Source organism: Notechis scutatus, chromosome 12, assembly GCF_049901735.1.
Source record: "Notechis scutatus isolate UNSWTSFEM ecotype Mainland chromosome 12, rNotScu1.2, whole genome shotgun sequence".
Classification (NCBI taxonomy): domain Eukaryota; kingdom Metazoa; phylum Chordata; class Lepidosauria; order Squamata; family Elapidae; genus Notechis; species Notechis scutatus.
In genome coordinates, this window is record NC_142020.1 from 312,052 (window position 1) to 330,798 (window position 18,747).

Here is an 18,747-nt window from a genome sequence, read left to right on the forward strand (position 1 = left end):
AAAAAATAATATTTGCTATCACTGCTTGTTGTTTATTTTAAAAGGTTTTAATAGATGAAGAACTAAGGAACCAATTCAATCAAGAATTTGAAATGGGACAAAATTACTTTCATGGAAGCTGATTGACCTAATTACTAGAATTTTCTCCTTAAATTTTGACCAAACATCTGCTCATTTGGCCAGATATACTGTAAAGTCCCGAGAGATTTCAGAAAGCGACAGAAGAAAAATCCATCTTACATAATATGACAATACCTTTATTAGCACCAGGCAAAGGTGCAAAAATATAAGCAAGTATCTTGGTTCAGACATGTCCATGGATGGAGTGGTAAAAAAAGTCAAGATGACAACCACTTCAATCATGCTATCACAAGTGCCATATTGATTTTTTTTATCCTCCCTGAATAACCCTTATTATAAATATTGGGGTTTCTCTTTCAATACAGTGATCTTTTTTCTAAGGCTGACAAAAACTATTCCATTTCAAAAACAGAGACCATGTTTGCACTCATATTTGATAAAGCCCCAGACATGAACAATTCCGAAGTCTCTTCTTCAGAGAAACACCTTTACAATTCCTCTGAAGTTTCTGGCTTCCCTTTCAGCAGGTGTTTCTTCTGAGGGCCCTGAAACCAAAGAAGAAGAAAAATGGCTGTCAGCGTCTCAGACTGCTACACTTAAATGGCCAAAACTATGTGGCAAGGGCTCCTGATGGATTTCTGTGGAGAGGCCTGCCTTATTTCTATACTCCTTCACACATTCTAGGCGTGTCTTCTGGTGGGCTACAAGATTTCAGCTGCGACTTCACCCCTAACTGGCAGCAAATATTTCCTATCTTCCAGATCTCTGCTATCTGACTTTTTGCAGTCGAGATGTTGCAGTTCTATTTCTTGGCCATCTTCAGAATAGGGTTGCAGCCAGGCCCGACCTAAACCCTGCAAAACTGCCTTTGAAAGTCTAACTGCCAGGAGAAGTTCTAACCGGAGAAATTTCCTGACAGAACAATGAATCAATGGAATGATTTGCCTGCAGAAGTTGTGGGGCTCCAACCCTGAAAGTTACAAAGAAAAAACTGGACAACCATTTGCCTGATATGGCATAATTTCCTGTTTCTGCAGGGGCTTGGACTAGAAGACCTCCACAGTCCTTTCCAACTCTGTTATTCTGAATATCAGTCAATGTGATGGCTCTGACTGTGCAACGGAGGCATTTTAGTCTTCCAGATAGATATGAGAAGAAAGGTTCAACAATACAGTAATGCCCGGTTCATTTTTCTATGGTTTCATTCCACCTTTCCAGAAAGAAACAGTAGTTGGGCAGATTTTTCTCCATTTTAAAAAATGAGATTAAATTTCAGTTGGTTTTGTGATCCTTAAAGAACTTCGGCAGTAGCCTGAATCTTTCCCTGCTCAGTTTTTTTTGGGAGATCTAAGCATTAGCCACATGTTGAAAGGGAAAAAAATTCTCCTTGTTCATTCGTTTCATATCACACCAGTTTATAAGGACTGTCTTATCGTCACTTAGGGCTAAACCGCAGGATCTGTAAATGCAGAAGGCCAAAGGCATGGCCTTTGTGTCCCTTTTTAAGAAAAATTCTGCATGGTGGCCTATATTGGATTGTGACTAAAATGTCCAAGATGGTTGAAGAGGGAAACTTCCCCCAGAGGGGAGGAAAGGAAGCAAAGACCATGTCTGAAGCCGGGGGGGACTAGCTTGCCTCTCCATGTTCCCCCCACGACTGCCATGTCCAGCTGCCAAGAGGGAAGAATCCTAGAGTTTGCAAAATTTAATGTATTTTGACATGCAATTCTCTTCCGTCTTGGATTCCATATGGCAAAAAAATAATTCCCAGGCACAGGTGGACAAAAAGGGAAGATGGCATCTCCGCCTGTGTGGTCAAAGGCCCGCTTTGACCTTTTACTTGTCTCACAACTTGACTTTTTCAATCCAATGCCCCGCCCTGGTTCCCTAGGCTCTCCTCTCCAGCACGCCTGCCGGAAGGGGAAAGCCGAAGCAGCAGAGGAGGTTCTCTTGGTGATGGATTAGGCTGCCCAAGCCCACAAAGAAAAATGCCAACTTGGCTTGGCCAGATGTTTCCTCCCTAGGCCAATCTCCCTAGGGCCTGTCCGGCAGAAGCCAACTGCAGCTGTTCCTATTGCTCTATGGCTGCTCCTCCCTGGAAACTGGGACCTGCATGGGGGCTACGTTTGACTTCCTGACCTAAAACCTTTCTTGGTGGGTCACTTTGATCCAGTTGTGCTGGGGTCAAGATGGAGGCTCTCTTTTGACAGCAAAGGGAAGGCCTCAGATAAGGAGAGTGAGACCTAAGAAAGAGCTTCCGTGTTATTGTTTAGCAACAAAGACAAGAAGCTGATGGGAACATATAAACCTTTAGAATCTTGATTAAAAACATAATGGTTAGGACTGAATCTCATTGGGAACAGAAAGGAGATTAAGCTGCACTAGAACAATTTGTGAATGGAAACAGGTTTCCCAGGTGTCCTTAGAACAAAAACGCAAATAGAGGGATAATTCAAGCTTTACTACCATATATAATGAAAATAAACAAAAACTGCATTGAGTTCCAGAATAATCTCACTCTGAACCTCACTGCTTCCTTTCTCAATTAAAAGCTGCTAAAGGAAATAACCAGTTTGGATCAAATTCTGACATTAATTTGTGAATGCACCAGCAGAATACTTCCCACAGAACTGCCCTAATCTTGGATGACTGAAACAAATCATGGTTTCATACGGAGAACTCCCACCGGTTTGTTTGTCCAGCTTGGCAGGGGTATTTCCCAGCACAGACTCACCATGAAGGCCCGCTTCTCTTGTGCTGTCTGGAAGCAGCCGTGGCCAAACTTGGAGGTGGTGTCGATGAATTTCAGCTCCACAGCCTCCAGAGCTTTTCGGCTTGTGTGGACCAGAAGGGACTGGGGACGCAGGAGGAAAGGGTTACGGCAGAAGCCTGGAGGAGAGGCAGCCCAGAGCCCCAGAATGGTGGAAGCTTCTCCAGGCAGCAGTTCTTTCCAGGAAAGCAGCACAGGGCAGGGATCAAAATGTTGGGCTTGGACCAGGGAGGCAGCTCCCTCCTCAGCCCTGGAAGCTCAGCAGGGGTCTCTGGGCCAGGCACATTTTCTCAGCTCAGGGGTGTGTGGTGGCAATGAAGGGGGACCCCCATTTCTGCTGCCTTGATCTCCACGAGGAAAGTCAGGATACAAGTGTAATAAGTGCACGTGATCTGGGAGCTGTAGTTCACAGGTGGAGGGCAGCTACATACCTATGCGGCAAATCCCCATGCCCCTCACTGAAATTTAGTGCTCAGAATGTATGCACAATCTAATCTAGTGCACAATCACTGCACATTGCGGCAATAGGAGTGACAAACAAATGTAATAAATAAATGAAGAAGACTGCAAAAGCCTCAATTTCATAGGTAAAATTGAGCCCAAAACTAGGTACGGTCTAGTCTGAGGGCCTAGACACTTGGCTTAGATAATTATGAATAAAAACATTTCTTTTTCTTCCTAATGTCCATTACCTCCTGTGTTTCTTCTAAGAAATTCAAGCCATTTCTGTACGGCTTTCACTGCATTTCCCACCCCATTTTGTGGTGATCCCTGCACAAGACTGGTGTGCAAGCAGTGGCACTGTGAGCCTCCTGTTGATGGCTTCCAGGTTTGCTGAAATGCTAATCTGCTCAGGCTGAATCCTCCCAGCCTCACCCTCTGCAGAGCAGCACACCACCTTGGATCGGTCAACCCCCACAGACCAGCCCTCCCGCCAAAGAGCCACACTGGTTGTCCTTCATCCCTAGACTTATCCACTGTCCTTCACAATGCCTCAGTGAGGCCCTCACCTTCCTCAGGGTCAGCACCCGCTTCCTGGTACCCAACACACAGCCCTTCACCATCACAAAGTCGTTGTTGACTTCTCCATACTGAGGGAATCCACCCTGGAAGACAGAAAGGTAGAAAGGACATCAGAGTGAGGGTGGTATTTATTCACTAATGACCCCAGATGGATAGCGGTCCTCACCAGAAGATACATCTGACCCTTGGGAAGCATGTCACGGCATTCAAAGGAAATGGCTGCCACAAAGAAATTTCACCATGCACAAAATGGCTGCCTTTGCAAGGATGGCCCATTGCAAATGCGTCAATGCCATGACTGGAATACTCTCTGGTGATGTTTATCAGGCTCCCTGCCAACTTATTCCCATTTTCTAGGCCCCCTGCCAACTTCTATTCCCATTTTGTCATTTTATAAACACACCAATGGATGTAAATGGAATCCTAAAGCATTACGGTATTTAATGTGCAGAAAATTCCCAAAACAATCTGGGTCCTCATTTTACCAACCTTGGAAGGATGAAAGGCTTGAGCCAGTCAGGATCGAACTCCTGGCTGTGGGCAGAGTCAGCCTGCAAGGCTGCATTCTCACCTCTGCACCAGCAGGGCTCCTCCAACTATAGCATTCCATGTGGATTTTTAAATTTAAAGTAAACTTGAAACTTTTTAAAAACTAGAAGATGGCAGGGAATGTCTACAGGCATGGAGCCCAGATGCCTGGTTGGTAACCACAGGCATGTGGGGCGGGGAGGGTAGATTTAAAAAATCAAGGCAACAGCTGTTGTAGGGGTTGTGTCCTTAGGCAGCACTAGCCCTCTCTAGCATTCACCTCCATTGTTCTGTGATGCATTTCCTGCCTCTCTAGGATTTACCTCTATCCGCTCCTGTGAGGCATTTTCCAGTTCCTGTTTTGTGTGTGTGTGTGTGTGTGTGTGTGTGTGTGTGTGTGTGTGTGTGTGTAATCCCAATCCCAATTATGGCTTATGACTTTTAACTGCATTTGATTAAACTTCTTGAAACATGGTGTCAGTCATACAGTTGAAGCCTTTCCCCCTTTTATCATGTGATACATGTGTGGCATAAGTGAAAAAAGGGGGTTGGCCTTCAACTGTGTGGTCATGACCCCCATTTTGACTGTTTTGACCCCTTCCTGGTAGACAATCGTGAATTTCCTTGATCCCAAACTGCCTCGAGTTCTCTGAGTCATCTAACTCCTCTAACCCAGAGAGCTTTTCTAGCCTTGTCTCCAGCACAGAAGGGACTTTCCCACCTCTGCCCTCTTCAAGTGACCCAATATAGGGAAGCCCTGCATCTATCAGGGATCTTGATAATCTATAGAGAACCTCGGTGGCGCAGTGGTTAGAGTGCAGTACTGCAAGCTACTCCTACTGCAATATGGCAGATCGAATCCCACCAGGCTGCAGGTTGACTCAGCCTTCCATTCTTCCCAGGTGGGTAAAATGAGGACCCAGATTATTGGGGAAAAGAGGCTGACTCTGTAAACTGCTTTGAGAGGGCTGTAAAGCACTATAAAGCGGTATATACGTCTTAAGCGCCTTCCCTCTCTCCCTTTCCTTCCCTGTGGTTAGCATGCAGAATTGCAAGCAAACTCTGACCGCAGTCAGGAGTTTGATCCTGACCAACTCAAGGTTGACTCAGCCTTCCATCCTTCTGAGGTGGGTAAAATGAAGACCCAGATTGTTGGGGTCTGACTCTGTAAACCACAGAGAGGGCTGTAAAGCACTGTGACGTGGTATATAAGTCTAAGAGCTATTACTATCCTGGGCTGAAATAATAGTCAGGTGGTCAAAGAAAGTGCCCTGGTGCTTCCAAAAGTTCTCCCACTATTCCCCAGAACAGCATCGGAATGCATTTGGGGAGAACTGGATTTTGAAGACAAGACATTACTTTAAAGCAGGGGTGTCAAACTCAAGGCCCACAGGCTGAATCTGGCCCGCGGGGTGCCTAAATCTGGCCTGTGGGGCTGCCCTGGAAATAGCAAAGTGCCTCTGGCAGCCAAAATGTGTGCCCCCCGCCAGCATCCCATTTTCAGCCTGGATGGTCTCCTGCAGCATCCTGCTGGCCAAAACGGCACAGTGAGGGGGCTGCATGAGCCCCCGCAAACTGCTTTGGCCGGCAGGGTGTTATAGAAGCTGTCCAGGCTGAAGACAGGGGGAGGGGCCTTGGACGCACCCCGTGCCCCATTTTGGCTGGCAGGGTGCTACAGGAGGCACCTGTCTTGTCTCCTTCACCCCACCCGCAGAGAACTACAGTGCTGATCCAGCCCTCGAAGAAATCCAGTTTGACACCCCTGTTTTAAAGCATAGGTTTTCGTCTTCTTAAAAAGATGGTACCTGAAGAGAAGAGTTCATGATGAAACATTCAAAGGATCATTCTCCAGCCAGAAGAACTAGCCTTCCTTCTGGCCTCCTTACCAGGGGGGTGATGCTTTTCTCTGTTGGGTCATAATTGGTGGATGCATTGTTTCTGACCACTTTGCCATCTTCTACATGGATCCCACGGCCGATGCGATAAACCTAAAGGTAAAAAGATTTGGCCAAAGTGATTTCCCATGTTGTCCAACAAACTGGAGAATGAAGGCTGTCCGAGTCTACCTTACCCAATGACGCCTAAGCCCTGCTTCCTTTGCCACATCTGATTCCTGGCCTTCAGGAATCCTGCTCTTAAGGGCCACATCACCACAAAGGAGGCACCATAGGCTGCATTGTCCCAGTCGGCCACCCCCTGGCCCGCCAAAATCAGATTTCCTCTGAGCTGCTGAAAACTGTGGCTTATGGACTCTAGAAGCAAAAGGCTCCTTTGAGTTGACACCTGGAGACTTCAGGGATATGACCCTGCAGCTTTCTAGGCAACAGAACACAAAATCAATTTGCCCCTTTCAGAAAAGTTTTCATAGTTTCTTAAATCCAATGATAACCTTTGCAAGTGCACTTTCAAAATATGGCATCATATAAAGGCTACCACTAACGTAAGAATAAACTATAGAGAGGAAAGCAAGAAGGAAAAAAGGTAGATTGTATGGGATAGGTACCTTTGGATTGCAAATATAATTTAGGTTTTATATAATAAATTATGTAATGGATTAAAAAAGGAGGCTTCAGTTGTTAACGCTTCAATTGTTACATACCAGTTTTATAGTATTAAGTGTTCCCCTACAGAAGGCAAAGCAAAAATGACATAAAGCAGCTCTCCTAAAACCTTGGACCTTGTTTGTTTCTTGGTAAAAACACCCCCCCACACACACACACACACTTTCCCATCTTGCAGAAGAGGCAGAATGGGAGGTGTGGCATTGCATGGGCTTTCCCAGAATTCTAAGAGCAACTTCAGCAAGGAATGGGAAGTTGCAGTCCTGCCATACCTGTAAAATATGTCTAATCCCGAATTCTCTGCTCCCAGATGAGCCTTGCCACACATTTGCTAAGCCCGATAGCATCACACCTACCAGCCGTATCTATCAAACAGCTGGTGGGTGAGGAGGAAAGATGGATCAGTGGGTTGCAGCTTCTGTTCCCAAGACACTCTGACTCTGCCAGAGGTGGGTGCAATGGAGGCTGTTCGTGTGTTTGGGCTTCAAATGAGTTGCCTGTGGGGGAATCATACCTTCTTGTTGAGTTCTGTGCGGTGGTGGTAGCCCTTCTGGCCAGCCCGGGCAATCGAGTAGCCCACCCGCGCAGGGTGCCAGGCTCCAATGCAGGCAACCTTCCGCAGGCCTTTGTGAGTCTTTCTTGGGAGTTTCTTGGTATGCCAGCGACTCGTCACCCCTGCAGAAAGGCAACCTTCAGGTTAGAGGCAGGACGATGATCCTCTGGGCGTCTGAGGCAGGGATGGAAAGTTGGCGTCCCTCCCGATGTGGCTTGAGCTGCCCTCCTTCACCATTAACCACACTGGAGTTGGGGCCACTGGAGTTTTGGTTACAGCTACCATACCATATTGTAATTGAGATGGGAACTTCCATCGCTAAGTGAGGTGGTGGTTAAGTGAGTTGTCCCCAGTTCTAACACCCTTTTTGCTGCCGGCCATTAAGCAAATCACCAGTCATTAAGTGAATTACATGGTTGTTAAGTGAATCTGGCTTCCCCCTATGGGCTTCTTCCACAGACTCTGCTTGTTGGAAGCTATCTGGGAAAGTCGCAAAGGACAATCCTAGGATCCCAGGACAGGCAGCCTGTCAAGATCGAACCGCTTTGCCTCTTTCAAACCTTATCGCTTTTCCACTTGCCAATGACTCAGGGGGAGGAAGGAGGAATGGATCGTGAGAGCCTGGAAACCATCAAGGTCACAGCTGCAGGTGCTTGAGAAGGAGGTGGACTGTTCCCATAACAAAAGGACGTTTCATAATTGGACAATGGGATCGCCCAGGGGAGGGGAGAAAGGGAAGCTATGGTTTAACTAGGCAAGCATTTGCACGGAAAAACCAGAGCCGGTTCCGATTCTCCAGTACCAAAATGCTCTATCCAATAAAGTTTCATTTTTGGGAATCCAAAGCCCCCAAGAGCGTTCCCTTGTTTGGGAGCCCTTGTTTCAGACACTTGACATAGCCATCATAATGCTAGTTGCCAAGCATCTGGATTTTGATCGTGTGCCAATGGGGATGCTGGAACTAATTGTTAAGTCATGTTCTGCAATCCCATTGTAACTTGACATCACTAGATGAATGTTTGTAAGCCAAGGACTACCTGCAGTACCTAGAACAGGGGTGTCAAACTCAAGGCCTGCGGGCTGGATCCAGCCCGTGGGGTGCTTAGATCTGGCCCCCGTGGCCGTCCTGGAGACAGTAAAGGACCGACCCATGATGGCTCTGCCAGCGAAGATGGAGCTGTATCTCCGTTTTCAACTGTGACAGCCTCCTGCAACCATGCAGCCTTCCCAAGCTCCATTTTTGCTAGCAGACGCTTGGGCCACCACAGGCGCTCCCGACACAAGTGACGTCGAGCTGGCCACGCCCAACCTGGCCACGCAGCTCCAGCCCCCCCAAGGTCAAACACAGACCTGATGCAGCTCTCAATGAAATCAGGTTTGACACCCCTGATCTAGAAGAACAAAACAACCTAGTCTTCAGATGGAGAGGAAATGAATGAAGCATTAAACAAAGAGTTTTAGAAAAGACAACCGAGAAAGTGAAAATCAGGAAAAATTCAAAATCCCTCCTTTTGTTTGGTATAAGGAGCAGTAGGCTTCCAAGATTCCATTACTGTATTCTACCCTACAATAATAAACAGCATCTCTGACATGTCAGCCATTCCTCTTTCCTGACTTGGCCTTACTTGACTGAGGATCAGCATTTATTTACTAAAGAAGAAAAGGGGAGGAAAAAGAACAAATCATACCCAGAATTATGGAAGTGTATTATAGGCACTCTCACAAAATGGCTGTCCTGGTTTTTATTTTCTGTTGACTTTATTCTTTAAACCAATGTTTCTCAACTTTGGCAGATTGAAGATGTGTCATTTTAACTCCCAGAATTCTCCATCCAGCCATTTTAATTTTTTTAAAGAACTTGAAGTGAGGTTGAGGAGGAAACCTATCAAGCCCCAGGGAAGGTATGGACATCTCTGGTCAGAAATAAAGAAAAATCTACTTTCCCCAAAATCTTGAATGGCTTCAGGCGTCATTCATCTGAAATGCAATCTGTAGTCATTCCACCTCCTATCAGCCTTTGATCCAAGATGTTTCCGGATTCCAGGTCTGCTGCCTCCTACCTTTCATCCCATGTCCTTTGGTGACTCCAATGACATCGATCATCTCACTCTGGCTGAAGACACTGTGCACAGACACCAGCTTCTCCAGCTTCTCACGAGCCCAGTCAACTTTCTCTGCCACAGAGCCTCCATTGAGCTGGATCTCCATAATATGTGCTTTCTTCTGCCTCATTGGCAGGAGCTTCATCTGCAACCAAAAAGGCTCAAAAATTGCACCACGCAGCAGAGGCTGCAAAGATACATGTTCAACACTTAACTGGCCAAAAGGGTAAGGAGCAGGCGATCTAGCCGCTCCAAACCTTCCACCTGCTTGCAGATTTGCAAAAGTTGGGACTTTGTGGCTATTGTCTCACTTGAGAAGTTCAGTATGTGGGAATAGGTAAACTTAGTGTTCAGGATCAGGGAGCAGCACTTCATTTGGTTTGTAATGGAAAGTTCCAATACAGAATTCACTATCAAATGTTCCTTCATTGGGTGCAGGGAGCAATTGGGCCACCACTGCAAGCACCCAAAACCAAACCACAAGACAGAAACCCTTCAGCAGATGCTCTCCAGCCTTAAAGAGGGCTGACATCCTCCCAAATGTCAACATGCAGTGCTCCAAGCACCACTCTTTGGAAGCACGTCCTGCAGGCCCTACATGGGGGAGAGAGAAGGATTCTCAACTGTGCTGCACTCCGGGGTCTCCCAGCCTGGCCTGGATCTCCAGGGGGTCTCTGAGTGTCAGATTCCCGTTGTTCCTCCTTTACCTCCCTCTCCTTTGATGAAGTATTGCAGAGATGAGGGCTCTCTAACCCGGCACAAAAGAGGTCTATGAAGTCACACATAGCTCAGAGAAGGGGGGGGGCAGGAGAGATGTTTTCCTCTGTCTCTCGCAATGTTATAATCACTGTTATCCCAGGAACGTCAGGGCAGTGAGACTTAGGCTGCAAGAAAACGAGTCCTATTTTCCCATTTCCCCAGGAAGCATCCAATGATTGCTGTACCAGATTAATAGTAAAGGGGGAAGGCCTTCTATCCCTTCAATTATGTGGGGATAATCAAGCACTGGATTTGTGAGGGCCTAGAAAAGAGCAAAGCTATCACTAGAAGCCAACATGGGTTTTCCAAAAACAGACAACCTTGTTTGGCCAAATGACTAAAGGACCCAGGGAAATACGTGGGCATAGTTTACTTAGATTGAACAATGTGAGATAGACAGCTTCACCACCAGATGGATCCATAACTGACTGACCAACTGCACTCAGTATGTAGTCCTCAGTGAAACTATATTTAAATGGAGAGAAGCATGCAGTGGGGAACCACAAGTTCAGTGTTAGGCCCAGTTACTCTTCAATATCTTCATAAAAGTTTTGGATGAGGGAATAGAAGGGGAACTCATCAAATTTGCAAACAACACCAAGCTGGTGGGGATAGCCAAAAGTTTTAAAGGTTCAAGATCCAGAATGATCTTGACAGGCTTGAACACTTGGCCCTATACAACAAAACGCAATTCAGTGGTGAGAAAAGTAGAGTTTTACATTTAAGCAAGAAAAAATCAAACGCACAGATATAGAATAGGTGGTATATGACTTAACAGCATCTAAGTATCCTAGTGGACAACCACTTAAATATGAACCAGCAAGGTGCTGCAGCTGCCCAAAAACCAACACAGTTCGAGGCTGCATCAACAGAGGAATAGTATCTAGACTTTAAGACTTATGAACTTCAACTCCCAGAATTCCCCAGTCAGCATTGCTGGCTGAAGAATTGTAGGAGTTGAAGTCCACAAGTCTTAAAGTTGTCAGGGTTGGAGACCCCCTGATCTAGATCACATGAAGTGCTAGTATAACTCTATATTGCACTGGTAAAACCACAGTTGGAATATTGCATCCAGGTCTGGTCACCATGAAATAAAAATATATACAGAGACTCTAGAAAGAGTGAAGAAAATAGCAACAAAGAAAAAAAACAAGCAAGCAAGCAAAAAGTCTGAAGGCTAAACCATAAAATGAATGGTTGCAGGAACCGGGCCTGGCTAGTCTAGCAAAGAAAAGGACTGGGATGACAGGATAGCAGTCTTCCAATATTTGAGGATCTGACCCAGAGAAGAAGAGGGGGTCAACCTCTTCTCCAAAGCAGATTATTATAGACTAGACGAGCAATCAAATCTAGAATTAAGGAGAAGTTTCCTGTACATGGGAACAGTTAATCAGTGGGACAGCTTGCCTCCAGAAGTTGTGGGTGCTTCATGGTTGGAGATCTTCAAGAAAAAAATGGACAATCATTTGTCTGGAACGGCATTGGATCTCCTGTTTGACCTCCAGGGTCCCTTCCAACCCTGTTATTCTAGGTTCTGGGTACTATGTGAGGCTGCTATGAAGCTGCTGTGGTGAGGAAATTGCTTAAATTAAAAGGGTGCAATCTTTTGCCCTCAGTTGTGATCAGTCGTTTAAAAAGAGATCTGGGAGGAGGACAAGGCTCCCAATGGCCACTGAACTGGGGGCTCTTGTCTCCCCCGCCTCCTCCTGGCACCAGGCCATCAAGAATGCTGCTGCATAGGGACAGCAAAGAGGGCTCCCACCCTCCAATGTTGGCTTGGGGGCTTCCTCAATGCCTCCAGTGGCCAATTGAGTGGCCCAAACGCTGGACTAGGGAGGCTGCCATTATTTGAGTGACTCCTGAAAGCAGCAGCAGCAGCAGCGTGGTTTTTTTTTCCCCGAACTGAGGCAGAAGCCCCCCCACCCCCTCCCCAGTGGTGGGATTCAATTTTTTTTACTACCGGTTCTGTGGGCGTGGCTTGGTGGGTGTGGCAGGGGAAGGATACTGCAAAATCCCCCTTCCCTCCCCCACCCCACTAACCTGCTTTCCAGCTCCCTTCTCCTGGGCAGGGCAACCAAAGGAGACCCAGCCGATCAGCTGGGACTCGATGGGAGGCGGATTGGCTGGTTCTCCAAACGACTCGAAATTTCCACTACGGGTTCTCCAGAATCCCACCTCTGCCCCCACCCCAAATGAGAGGGTGCTTCAGTGACTTGCAGGGCGGGGCTGTGCTGGTGGGAGGTCTGCAGCACTTCAACCAGGACTGGGCTTTGCAGTGCTGAACCACAAATGACTGAATTCTCTGTTCTGGCTTCATTTACACATGTTGTGTTTGTGTTTCTTAAACAAAACCAGAAGTGAGAGAGAGACATTCTGTGCATGCTCAGAGGGACTAGCAACCTCAGCTGTCCTCCAGGGGAAAGTACTCAGATTCTGAAGATAAAATCCAGGCAACATCTGGCAATGGAGACTTTGTCCAATCAAGTAGAAACAAGCACTAACAAATCATGAGTAAGTTTGACCAGCCAGTGGGCCAAGCAACCCTTCTAGAATAGAGGTGCCATCTGAGTGTTCCAGAGAAAATGTTCACCTGGGTGTGCACAATGACACGGACAATCTTGCAGTACTTCTTTATGGACACAAAGTCCTTCTCCAGCTGCTTCTTTCCAGCTTCATCTTGCCATTTCTTGCAGTACTTAGTGAATGCCTTCTTTTTGCTCTTGTGCCTGAAAAGAAAAGGCGGGGGAAAATCAGATCCAAGGACAACAGGAATTATTTCCAAGAAAACAGCGCAGAGCCTGTCCCGAAATCTACCGCCAGCCTCCATGTGTTCTGACCAAGGCTTCCTGAGACACCAACAAACACACATAAAATCCAAGGCCCTTTTATTTTAGTTCAATGGCTGTGGATTATCATCACTCACAGCCCGGAATGAGTCTTAACCGGTTATAATTAGTCCCAGGGACAACTGCCAAACTTCTTCGAGAGACGTTTGATAAGAACGCACCTTATCTTACTTGAAGTGCTGCCAATGACTAAAGTTTTAGTTTTTCCAATATCAGAGAACAAATTCACCATGGAGCTTTCAGAGTCCAAACCAATCAGAACAAATGATGTTGCTTCCTGCAAAGGTTTTCCTACCTTTGCACTTCCTTTAGGGGAGGGGCAATCACCCCCAAGCTGTACTCCCGAGTCGCCCTTTTTGTCTTAACTGCTCTTGCCTTCTGGCAGCTCTGTGCATATGCACACTGGGAACAGGCTCCCCTTGTTCCTCTGCCTTGCTGCTGGCAGAGTCTGGAGGCTCCGGAATCAGCACCCCACTTCCAGACGGTCCTGGCCCCATCTCTGCATTCCCACAGCAGCTAAACAACAAACCATTTTAGTGAAGCCTCACATCATATGAGAATTCAGCTTTATTTTAATCGTGCTGAATATACTGAAGAAAGTTATTGTTCCCTCCTCCATCACGGTAAAAATTGTGATTGGTAGCCACTCTTGGGATGACAAAAAAGGTCATACCAAAGGCTGGAGGAAAATACCTACAATCCTGCAGAACCACTGATTTTACTGATCCAAAGCATTGGGTGTGTATTCATAATTACATGTTTAGCCCACAAGGCCTTTCCAAAGCACAGCTATGAGTCAACGTTTTCTGGTTCAAACAGGGCTTTTCCCTTGCTCATTCACGCTGACCCCCTCCTCACCAGTTCTTGTAGAAGCGTCTTCGGCATTCATCACTTATATGTTCTGCAAAGATGGTTTTGAAATTTCTCAGCCCCCTTGGCGTCTCGATATAGCCCACTAGCCCAACGACCACCAAGGGTGGAGTTTCAATGATAGTGACGGCTTCTACTTCCTCTCGCTTAGAGATTTCTGGGGAATAAAGGAGGAAAAAGACTGAGGAGGATGTGATCCAGGAAGGCTTCATGATGGGGCTCCCATATCCAAATAAGCCATAAAGTGGTTGTCAATTCATAAAACATTTTGTATACACATTTTATCATTGTCAGCAGAAAGAAGGGGGGGGGGGGTTCAAAGAGCAAGCAGCAGTATGGAATCGAAAGTACATTCCATTCATATTTTCTTCAAAGACTGATTAGATGACTGAAGCTTCTGCCCGCAAAAATCTAATTGGAGAGCATGATTGATGACTCTTGGCTATGGACGTGTTGGATGATACATCCAGAGGGGTGGGGTGGGGGGAAAAGCAGGATCAAGGGTAACAGTGAATTACGTATCTCAGAGTCGGCTACACCCAGGCTAATGCAGGCATGTTAACTTCTAATAAAGTCTTTGAAGTTTTGGGAGTGTAACTCAAGGCTCATGATTTAATTGGAGTAACTGCCAGAATCCTGACAGTGGTTTCTTTCTCAAACCATGATTTGTACTTTTTTGGGAGGGGACATGTGAACCCTACCATTGTAAAATATAAACAATGAATTATGGCTAAATTGTTGCAAAAACCCAGCCAGCTGAGGTTTGTTCAATTAACAAAAATCCACCACAGAAAAGCACAATATTTATGCAGTTCCTGGGTGGGATTTTACCAGTTCGGACCAGTTCAGGTGAACCAATAGTTCTGGTGAGCATTTGGCCCTGCCCACCTGCCCCTGCTCTTTCCTGTGCTTTACTTCCTGTTTTTTTTTTAGCACAACTGATTCACGCGGCAGAGCAGTTTTTCCCGCGCCTCAGCTGTTTTATTCTCAGGGGCTGCAGTAGACGATAAATATTAGAGTTGAAAATAGGCTTTTAAAAATGAAGCGCGTATTCACTGAACCGGTGTTACACCGGTTGAATTGCACCACTGTGCAGCTCAATGCATTTCCAATTTGATACCCATTGGTGAGGGCCTCTTTCCACACCAGCATTCTCAAACCATGTACCCTCTGGACATGGGTGGCGGTCCCAACACTTTGGGAGAGGATGGTTTGGGTAGAGCTTTTCTACCCCCCCAAAAAAAATTCCCCATAGCAAGTCACATAGAAATGTCTACCTTGGAGTGTTTCAATTTCCCACAAGGAAATTGGTCTAGAAAGAGATAGATCAAAGGAACTGGCCATGTTTGGCCTTGAGAAGAGACCTGTGGTGGAATGCAGTCTGGATTCCCAGGAGGGAGGGGGGGCTGTATTCCAAAAAAGAAGGTTAAAACGGCTCCCCTCCGATTTCCAAAGCATATCCATAGTAATGGAAATAGTTTCTGGCAAGATTCTGTCTGTAAGGGAAGAGCAATACAAGAAACTTCTCAGAAGTAACTCCATATGTTGTTCCTGGTTCTTGGGGCCTCACAAGAAGGCTGAAAGTAAAGATGGACCATGATAATACTTTTCAAGTCCCTGGAGATTTCAAATAGGCCAAGATCTGAAACTGCAGGAACCTTGGGTGAGAGTGATAATGTCATACTAGAATTCAACATAGCACAAACACTACCAATAGAACATAGTGACACCAGAGTTGATTTGAATAAACTCAAGATAACTTGGGAAAGATTCTATGGATGAAAATCCTAAAGGGGAAAACAACTCAAGAATGTTGGGAAACTCTGAAAAGTACGATCACAGAAGCCCAGACCAGCACAATACCACTGAGAAAGAGTGAGGTACTACTACCACTCTATAAGCCTTAGTAAGACCACACCTAGAGTACTGCATCCAGTTTTGGTCACCACATTATAAAAACGATGTTGAGACTCTAGAAAAAGTACAGAGAAGAGCAATCAGGATGATTAGGGGACTGGAGACTAAAACATGAAGAACAGATGCAGGAACTGGGCTTGACTAGTCTAGGGAAGAGAAGGACCAGGGGAGACATGATAGTAGTCTTCCAATATTTGAAGGTTGCCACAGAGAGGAAAAGGACAAGCTATTTTCTAAGGCACCCAAAGGCCAGACAAGGAATAATGGATGGAAACTGAACAAGGAGAGATTTAACCTGGAAATAAGGAGAAACTTTCTGACAGTGAAAATGGAACAGCTTGCCCTTGGAAGTTGTGGAAGCGCCATCACTTGAGACTTTCAAGAAGAGATTGGACTGCCATTTGGTGTAGGGTGTAGGGTCTCCCACTTGGGCGGGGGGTTGGACTAGATGACCTATAAGGTTCCCTCCAACTCTGATTATCTGTTAATCTGTTAATCCTGCTAGCAAGTGGGACATGGAATAACCTAGGCAAAGACACAGCTGTGAGTCCTGTATGTGACTAGGAGAGCATCAGGAAACCTGGGTGGTAACGAGACAAAAAGACTAAAGAGAAAAACAGCAAACCACTTCCCTAAGTACTTGGATGTAACCAGGAGTTGAACTTATCTTGAGGAGGAGGAACAATTTGATATTAAATTTGAAAACCAACTCCTACAAGGAAGAGTAATTTGACAAAGAAACCAGTACCTAAGGAAATAGTAGCCTGCCCTTTTCTGGAGGAGTTCAAATAGAAGTGGGCTACTTGCACTTTGCATGGACTTGGTGGCCACTTAACCTCTTCCAGTGCCTGAGGTCCATGAACTTTCTAAGTGAGGAATAGAATTAAGCAAACTTGGCACATACTTAGTCCTGATCTATGAAGTTCCCGCAGGATGTGTGTCATGCCAGCTTTATAGCCCAGGAAGGCCGTCAGGTGCACTGGTTTGCTGGGATCATCCTTGGGCCAACTCTTCACTTTCCCTCGATGTCGGCGGCTCCTCTTATGAGGAAGGAAGCCCAGGTGGCCATGCCTGGGAGCTGAAAACTTCCGATGAGACTGGAAAAGTGGAAGAATTTGGGGGGGGGGGGAAGAGCAGCTAGTTACTACTGTGATCTTGCAAAGATCATGAAAACCTTGTTAGAGAAGGCAGGAAATAAAAAGTCCCAACACACCTGGAGCAGAATGGTATAAAAAAATATTGGGTTCACCCTAACTCAGCTCAGCCAACTCAGGCACGAAATGGGCAATACCAGGCTTGAGACCACAGATGAAAGGTGATGATATTCAATTACTAGAGTCAGGCATCTCTTTCTAAGGATATATTAGCAGCCAATTCCTTTGCCCTCTTTAGACCCACCAAATATTTAAGCTAAATTATAATCTCCAAATACAAGGAGGCCTCCTGGCTGGCTCTATAGAGGTCTCAAAAGGGAGATACAAGGTTTTGCCCAGATGACAGACAGGTTGCTGAAACTGTAAGTTACATTTTATCATCTGTTTTTTTTGTGTGTGTGTGTACAGATTTAGAGTTGATAAACTCCTTGGTTGTCCCAACTGCTTCCATTTACAATTTTTACTTTTGGATACATGTGATTCTGTTACTTTCAATATAAAAAATTGTATATGTAAAATGCGTAGCAATATGCCTACTTTATGATATTTTCTTTCATATATGCAATCAGTTTATAGTATCAAGTTTTATTATGTATTTGATACTAATTGCAATAAAGATTCTATTCTGTTCCAGGTTGAGGAAGGTCTGCTCCAGATGTGAAATCCTCTATTTTTAGCTTTAGTAGTTCTCACAACAAAGAAAGGGATTTCTCCACCCTGTTTATACAATATGCTAAATAAATAAGTAAACAAACAAGTAAATGAGAAAATAAATGAAAAAGCCATATCCCCTGGCCTTTCCCTGAAAGCCTCCTGCAAGCCGTTGCTTTCAGACACCTTCTCTCCCCCCCCCCCACACGCCACCTGCCCCCCACAGCCCCATAAAGGCCAGGCCCATCGCTTGCCAGTACCATGATCCGACGTCTTCAGCCGAGGCTGCCTAGAGAGAAAGAGGCTACCAGCAAGTGCCTGGCTTGCCTAATGCCAGAGATGTCTCTCTCCCCCCCAAGACATAAATTTAGCAGCTGGCTTCATTCTGGTGCACTATCCATTTCACCCTCGGGAGGGAGACGAAAGGTCACTCTCGACAAATTTATCACCCACCACCAGCCACTGCCTTCCCAAAGGCAATTCTACCTCTTGGTGGAGCCCACCTGACAGCCAAGCAGGAAGCCCATGGAGAGGGGAGCCTCTTCTGCCCCCTTGCAGCCCTGAGTCCAGACGAAACAGGCTCCCCTGGGAGAGCCATGCAGCCCCAAATGGCTTTGTCTAAAAAAGGGTCCTGCACAAAGGCTTCTCTTTTACCCTGTTGAAGGAAGACCCCCAGGGTAGCATAGGGACATTTCTCCCTTTGCCAAGTCTTCCTTCCAATGTAGAAAACACCCCCCTCTGGCCAGAAGGAAGTGGGGTTCTGCCAGGCTGTCAAGACACAAGAGCTCTGGGGGTTCCCTACGTTCAGATTTTTTTTCAGATGAAAAGCATTTGTAGTAAACTATGCAAGCATCAACAAGGGTTTTTTCTTTCTTTCTAGAAGTGGAAATGTTTAAATCTTTGATTTCAAAATGTCAAGCTCAGCATCAAGG

The 18,747-nt window shown here is 45.9% G+C and overlaps 1 protein-coding gene across 2 annotated transcripts; it reads right to left on the reverse strand.

Moving 5' to 3' along the window:
* Positions 1–236: 236 nt before the first annotated feature.
* RPL3L (ribosomal protein L3 like) lies at positions 237–18,202 on the reverse strand. 2 transcript variants are annotated; one of them, XM_026683623.2, is made up of 10 exons: positions 18,076–18,201; positions 16,915–17,107; positions 14,082–14,250; positions 12,968–13,103; positions 9,577–9,763; positions 7,478–7,638; positions 6,289–6,390; positions 3,862–3,957; positions 2,816–2,935; positions 237–626 (listed from the first exon to the last, which is right to left on the reverse strand). In XM_026683623.2, the coding sequence occupies exons 1-10, from the start codon at positions 18,076–18,078 to the stop codon at positions 570–572; spliced, it is 1,224 nt and encodes a 407-aa protein (XP_026539408.1). In that variant the 5' UTR covers positions 18,079–18,201; the 3' UTR covers positions 237–569. The 2 variants fall into 2 exon arrangements, with proteins under 2 accessions (XP_026539408.1, XP_087829182.1); XM_087973056.1 differs by lacking the exon at positions 2,816–2,935 and having other exon boundaries at positions 18,076–18,202.
* Positions 18,203–18,747: the final 545 nt, after the last annotated feature.